At 32.8% G+C, this 7,532-nt stretch overlaps 1 protein-coding gene across 1 annotated transcript; it reads left to right on the top strand.

Annotated features, from left to right (window-relative positions):
- The first annotated feature begins 357 nt into the window (after positions 1 to 357).
- LOC110102832 (zinc-finger homeodomain protein 11-like) lies at positions 358 to 3,804 on the top strand. The gene is made up of 2 exons (XM_020831316.1): positions 358 to 388; positions 3,233 to 3,804. The coding sequence occupies exons 1-2, from the start codon at positions 358 to 360 to the stop codon at positions 3,802 to 3,804; spliced, it is 603 nt and encodes a 200-aa protein (XP_020686975.1).
- The last annotated feature ends 3,728 nt before the right edge of the window (positions 3,805 to 7,532 follow it).

The following is a 7,532-nucleotide window of genomic DNA, read 5'->3' as shown; positions in this document are numbered from 1 at the left end:
AGGTTCAGTACTCAATGAAAACTTTATGTTCCTCTCTCATTTTGTAGCTAGATAAGTTTAAAGAGATCACTACTGCTATTACTCTTTCTAGATAAGTTCAGTGGGTCTTGACAGAAGCTAACTTAGTATAATTAAAACAAGTTAGCATTTACAATTTAGACTTCATTTGAGATAACTTTCTTTTTGTTTTCTAAATCGGGTTTTTAGTATAAATTTTTTAATTTTTGTACTAAAAAGCCGCTTTAAGAAGTAAGGAGAAAGCTGTCCAAATGAAGACTTAGTTATAAGATCTGATAATAAGGCTTCGTTGGAGTATTCTGACATCTGTTTATATCATATTAATAGACTTTATGTTAAATGAGCAAAAGAAGTTACCGTGAATTGCCCTCAGTACTTAATCTCTTCTGAATCCCTACTGAAGGGGAGAGAAAATATGACTAGGTTTTGCCTTCTATGTTTTTTTTTTCTTTTCTTGAGTTCTCATTTTGTAATTATCATTTTAATTAATGATAACTATTTTGTTTAAGAAAACAACGTACCCTTTTTAATAAAAAAATGGTAAGGGCATGCAACAGAAAATAAAGCAAAAATATTTTATTGAAATAACCATAAATATTAGATATACGGCTAATTATCTTTCTTAATAGGATAAAAATTAGGTTCCACACAAAAGAAGTTACCGTGAATTGCCCTCAGTACTTAATCTCTTCTGAATCCCTACTGAAGGGGAGAGAAAATATGACTAGGTTTTGCCTTCTATGTTTTCTTTTTCTTTTCTTGAGTTCTCATTTTGTAATTATCATTTTAATTAATGATAACTATTTTGTTTAAGAAAACAACGTACCCTTTTTAATAAAAAAATTATAAGGGCGCAATAGAAATAAAGCAAAAATATTTTATTGAAATAACCCATAAATATTAGCTAATTATCTTTCTTAATAGGATAAGAATTAAATTGCTTAATTTCATATAAAGAAGGTAAAAATGTTAAGAGAACTTAAAATTATATAAAAAAAACCTTTCCACAACCGTTTTTTAGGACTTTATAGACCATTGTAACAAATTGCAGGGCAGTTTAAAGATCACCACAAATTCATTCTGAATGATCTCAAACAGCACATTGGAACTATATATGTATAGCTAGTAAGCTAGCTACTCAGTCATGTTTAATTACTGCATTCATGAATCCGATGACTAACCTCTGATACAAGAACAACATCAAGCTTTTATCCCACTACAGGGTCGGCTACATGAATCTTTTTTTTTCATTGTATCTTTTTAAGAGTCAAATTCTCATTTGAATCTAATAAATAAAGGTCATTTCTAATATTTTCCAACTAAGTCTTTTTAAGTCTACCTCTACCTTTCTGGGTCAAATCTAATACATCTATTATCTTAATAGGGTCATCGGAAGGCTGTCGTTTTACATGACTAAACAATCTAAGATAGCTCTCTCTAATCTTATCTGTCACTGGAGCTACTTCGAGCTTTTCACTGATATGCTCGTTTCGAATCTTGTCTCTACCGAGATATCAAATACTGAGTTCATCACTTCTTCCCCCGGAAGAACATAAAATATGATGATGAATCAAAATATCTGTTAGATGGGTTTCAAAATAACTGTTATAGCTTTTGGTAAAAAACTTAAATGATTCAACGGTTTTACCAACAAAAATACACACAAAAAAATGCAGAAGTCAAACATTTGTCAGATCTAATTAGGCCCACTCCTTACTCTAATAAGAAAATGTAGACAATGACATTTGGCATTGCATTTGCAGTAACTTTTCTTTCTGTGGAGTTTAGGGTTACACATTTTAGACTGAAGTCATTTAGATTTTATTTGTGACAGTTTTTTTTTTTATTTTTTAAAGTAAATTTTTAATATCAAAATTAAAAAAAAAATTTAAGAAGCAATAAAAAAGCAATCCCAAACGAAACCTTAATCATGACAATATTTGTTCATCTTTGATATGAGTTTAAGATGAATTTTCACATTTATATTCATATTTGATTGATTTAGATTCTTTATGATCGAATTTGATATGTGCTTAACTGATCTAAATGAACTGAAATAGCATTTAAATGAGCCAATAAATAAGCTAAAAATTAAAGTTACAATCTGTAAAACAAAGCAGTAAGAAAACTGTCCCAAATGAAACATAAGTCGTATAATTTCAAGTTAGGCATGGACCTCAAAATTGATTTCAAACAATACTAATTTTAGTCAAATTACAGATGATTTTCAAGTACTTGATTATATTCTATTATAATTATAATTAGAATATCATTTTTACAAAAATATTTAACATCTTGTAAAATCATCAATCTCCATTAATTATAATTTACCATAAATTTGACATTACTTTTTTTATTAAATAGAAATAGTCATATAAATATATGTTGAAAATATTAATTTTTAAGGCTAGCATTGTAAATAATTACATAAATTGAGTCATTATATACCCCATGCACCTATTAATGTTGGATACTTTATAAGATTGCAACTCATTAATTTTTTTGTACACAAAAATAGTATTTATTCTCTATATTTATTATTATTATATTAGAAAAAAATATCAATTAATATTGAACAAAACACAGACTCTTAACAAAAATTTATATCAAAAGTATAAGATATTAACAGAAAAAAATAGTGCATTAAGTAATTTTTTTAACTAAACAAATCATCTTAGAACTTATATAAAAATACTTAGACTTTATTTGGGACTATTTTTTAGTGTTTCTTAAAATAATTTTTTAATTTGAAAAATAAAATTTTTATATTAGAAAGCAGCTTTAATTAAAAGCAGTAAGAAAGCCGTCACAAATTTCGTTTAGAACGGCTTTCCCAAATGAAATTTGGGACTCTTTTTTACTTCTTTTTTAAGCAGCTTTCTAGCATAAAAATTTTAACTTTTGGACTAGAAAATTATTTTAAGAAACAATAAGAAAACGGTCCCGAATGAGTCCTTAATCTTAATAATTTTTATAAAATTTCACAATTTTTAATTCTAATATTCTGCAATCATACAAAAACCTATCGGGACTATTTTATTTTTTATTTTTTATTTTTTCTGCCCATAAAAAACCCTAAAAAATAGAGCCTAATAATTCGTCTAAGTGATTGGGAGACTATATAAAGCGTCCCTACGTAGAGTGAAATGAACCACAATCTCATAAAGAGCTAAAGAAAGAGAGTACTGATCAATGGAAGGACTACGATCAAGCCGGAAACTCTACGGCGAGTGCATGCGAAACCACGCCGCCGCCCTCGGAGCCTACGCTTCCGACGGCTGCGGTGAGTTCGCCGCCGACGACATCTCTCTCCCTGCCACCTACTTTTGCTCCGCCTGCGGCTGCCACCGCAATTTCCACCGCAAGCTCTTCGACACCTCTGGGTACTCCTCCCACTTCCCACCGGAAACCGCTGCTGTGGCGGTATCCGATAACCGCTCCGACGGCCGGCGAAGATCGAGGACTAAGTTCACTGCCGAACAGAAGGCTCAAATGAAGAGCTTTGCTGAACGGCTCGGGTGGCGAATGCCGAAGCGGCCTGAGGCGGAGGAAGAATTAGAGGTTGAAAGATTCTGTAATGAGATTGGGGTTAGCCGCCATGTGTTTAGAGTATGGATGCATAATCACAAGGGCGGTGGTGGTGGCTGCGGCGCAGGAGGGGTGGCGGCGCCGGCAAACTCTTCCTCGGCGACAAATAATTCTGACGGGGTTGTGGTTGGCGGCGGCGGCGGCGCTGGAGAAAGCGAGGAGCGGGATGGAGATAGAAAGAGTACTACAGCTGTTTGAGTGGCGAGTGTCGTGGCTGTGCTGAGTGCTTAATTTCTTCCTAATATTTTATATTTCCATTTTTAATATCTACACCTTTATTATTCCTTTCTAACTTTGTGAACTTTGGTAGTAATATTTTTCTTGAAATAATTTAGTAATGATTTGTATCTTATTATTATTATTATTGTTATTATCTATATTTTATTCAAATATTCTTGGAAGTTATTGTTTTATTTTTAATATCATTTAGAAATATCCCCAAATATTTAGTATATAATGCAAATATAAAAATTATAAGCATAAAAAATAAATATTTTAAGTTTTGATATAATTATCTTCAAAATTTAATAATTTTTCTTCAAATTGCTGCAAGAGATAATATATGGTAAGTGAGATTAAAGACATTTGTAATATAAAGTCATATCTTGATATAAAATATATCAATAAATAAATATAAATTTGTTCTATCTTTAATATATTTGTTTATATGATATGCAATTTACTGGTCTTAGAAGAAGTTAAGATGATTTTTTTTTCCATTTTTAATTTGAAATCCTTTTTGCAACACTAAATCTATATAATTATAGAAACCCTAAAATTCATCACATAATTTGTAAATTTTGTTCCAACATCGTCTTTACGTGAATATAAAATACAATTAGAAAAAAATCTTACAAATATTTGATGAAATTCTTTTTGGACAAATTCGATCACAAAAATTTAGCACAACCCACTCTAGAACCATTATAACTCCATTTTTCTCTAAAATCTTAACTCCTCCAAACAAATCAACTCATTTACAAAAAATAGCAAAGAATAAATAACAAATTTTTTTTTTTTTTACTTACCAAATTGTCGGTCAAGCGAAATCAGGAGGTAGGGCATAGAGCAGACAGGCAGACAGCATGACACGAATGACGGGAAGAAGCCGGAAGGGTGGGGACCCTTTTTACGGAGGTTGTAAGTCGCCTATTAAACATGCAACTTACTCATGCCATGTCATCAGACTACGTCATGAAGTGTTGACTACGTTGTTCATGTCAAAATCGCTCGTTAAACAGGCCGCTTTGTCTACTTTTAAAATTTATTAATTACATGCTTAAACACTAATTAAAATCTTTAATTATGCCGAGTCTAAGTTTTTTTCCTAGTTTGCATGCCTTATAGGTATTTAAAATCCTCATATTATTAGTGTATTACTTATTTATGAAATAAGCTTTTATGATCTTTTTGTCATTATTATTTTGTTAATGATAATTAATTTCTTTAAAAAAATAAATAAACACTAAGATTTAACCTAAACTAATACATAATTTATATGATAATATTTCACATCAATCTCTAATAATAATATCATAATTTGATAACAAAAATCAATAGCAATTTCCAATGAACCGAAACTTGCATGAAAGTGTTTTAAGAAATCCCTAAATAAATGTAAATTAAAATTAGCTGTCAATCATTACAAATGATTGTCTTTATTTATAATTTTTTTGAAATATTTTTCTTTTTAACAAAAATACTACAGAGAGATATACAAATGTCTCTCTTGTAATATTTATGTTTTACTTTATAGAAAATAATGATGATCTTTTCTTAACTAAAGTGATCATATTTTGGGACTAAGACTTAGTTTAGGATTACTTTCTTACTATTTTAGTAAACAAATTAAAAATTTCTATAATATTTCAATTGTGAGAGCGTTTATTTATAAAAATGTCATATTATATATTATTTTATAGGATTATTTTCAAATCTAAGAACAGCAAGAGTCACCTCCAGCTCATTCCACCATTATTTAATAGCCTATGATACTCTTATCATTGAAACATTAACATATTTTGATGGATTGCAAGCTAATCACTTAACAGATCTTGAAGAATGCCTAATCATATTGAAAGGATGAATTTGAAAGAAATAAAGTTTTTTAGGGTTTAAATGAATCAGATCGATCGAGCAGACCACTATTTCATTTAAACTTTTATATATATGACTCAATTTTTATGATGAAAATTCTCATCGAGTTTAAGCCATAATCAAATTTCAAGCGAGCCTAAAATATGTTTATATCGAATGATTTGAATGTTGAGTCTGATTTCTCTATTGGGAAACCAACCGTACTCTCAAGTTTGCCAATGCAAAAGAAATGAGAGAGAGAGAGAGAGCGAGAGAAACTCTATGAGTTTGCCCAGCTTTCTTGAGATTTTTTTTTGTTAAAGCAAAAGAAAATTTTCATTAATAAAAAAACGAAAGCCCACCCAAATGAAGACTAGTCGTAGCAGTTTCTCATTTAGGAATTTTTATTGCGTCCTCCCACCTGACGTAGAGATACATCCTCCCATCACTAAAAAACTGAGTTTTTGCTCGGTATTGCTAGCTATTATTTGGTATTAAAGAAGAATATCATCATGTGAAGACCAATACCTAGTTATACCGAGCAATACCGAGCTATACCAAGCAATACAAAAAAATACCTAGTTTTTCTTAGAAAAAACTCGGTATTGCTCGGTATAGCTCGGTATTGCTCGGTATAGCTCGGTATAACTCGGTATTGGTCTTCACATGATGATATTCTTCTTTAATACCAAATAATAGTTAGCAATACCAAGCAAAAACTGAGTTTTTTAGCGGTGGGAGGACGTATCTCTACGTCAGGTGGGAGGACGCAATAAAAATTCCTCATTTAGATGAGTCACAATGCTCTTAAAATCTGACTAAAGCTCATGTGTAGTCTATGGGGTTTTAACTTCTAACCTAACTCAAAAATTTGATACGAAAAATCCAATTTCGAGTCGACCTATTTAACAAATGGGATAGGTTTGGGTTCTAATTTACAACCGGTTTGAAAAATCAGATCGGGTCCAGGTTAATCCGCTAACCCGTGAATGACCCTGGTACTAAGCCTACACCTCTCAACCGCACCCATGCAGCTTTCACACTAGTGCATCGCTTCCTCACGAGCATACCAACTAGCGCACTTTTTTGCTCACTATAGAAAAAACGGGCATTACCGGCGGACCAAATCCGTCGAAAAATGCCTAAAATCCGTCGGAAATATTTCGGGGGGAAAAATGTCAGAAATTTTTCCGGCGAATATACTCCGCTGGAAAAATAAGAAAATCAAAAAAAAATTTTTTTGAGCCCCACTACTACCCCAGCCCACAGCCCTCACCCAACCTCCCTCCCCCAGCAGGCCCACCTTTTGACCCACGCGACCCACCCACTTCGCCTAGCTCAAGCCCGCATGACCCGGCACCGACACGCACTTGACCCGCCCACACGCCTGTGCAACGCGGGATTCGAACCCCGCCCCCCTCGAATTTTTTGTTTGCCAGAAAATTCGACGGAAATAAGTGTTTTTCTGTATTGGCTCCGGTGCTCTCGCATGCTACCTAGCGCACTGCACCACATTCGTACTGCTTCCGCCCGCTACCTAGCGCACTGCTCCACTTCCACAATTCTCACTAGTGCATTGCTTCTGCACTACTTCCAGGGTCTAGACCACGAGATCACTTTTAAGGTGACCGCACCATAGGTTCACAATTCGTATAGCATCTAGCATGACTGAACCGCACCGTCACTACAGGAAAAACACTGATTTCCGGCAGAATTTCTGGCGAAATTAAATCTGTCAGAAATACCGATCGATTTTTCGATGAATTTCCAGCGAATTTTCCGGCGAATTTCCGACGGTTTTTTTGGAGGTATTTCCGACAGATTTTTTGCAGGCTTTTCTGACGGAATTT

Source organism: Dendrobium catenatum, unplaced genomic scaffold (assembly GCF_001605985.2).
Source record: "Dendrobium catenatum unplaced genomic scaffold, ASM160598v2 fragScaff_scaffold_920, whole genome shotgun sequence".
Taxonomy (NCBI): domain Eukaryota; kingdom Viridiplantae; phylum Streptophyta; class Magnoliopsida; order Asparagales; family Orchidaceae; genus Dendrobium; species Dendrobium catenatum.
Note: the sequence above shows the minus strand (reverse complement) of the source record. Positions and strands in the feature narration are given on the sequence as shown.

Excerpts from the sequence above, each read along its gene's own strand:
- LOC110102832 (XM_020831316.1), top strand. The coding sequence starts at position 358 with ATGAGCAAAAGAAGTTACCGTGAATTGCCCT. Across the intron at positions 389-3,232 it reads AAGTTACCGTGAATTGCCCT|GGAAACTCTACGGCGAGTGC; the intron begins CAGTACTTAATC and ends TACGATCAAGCC.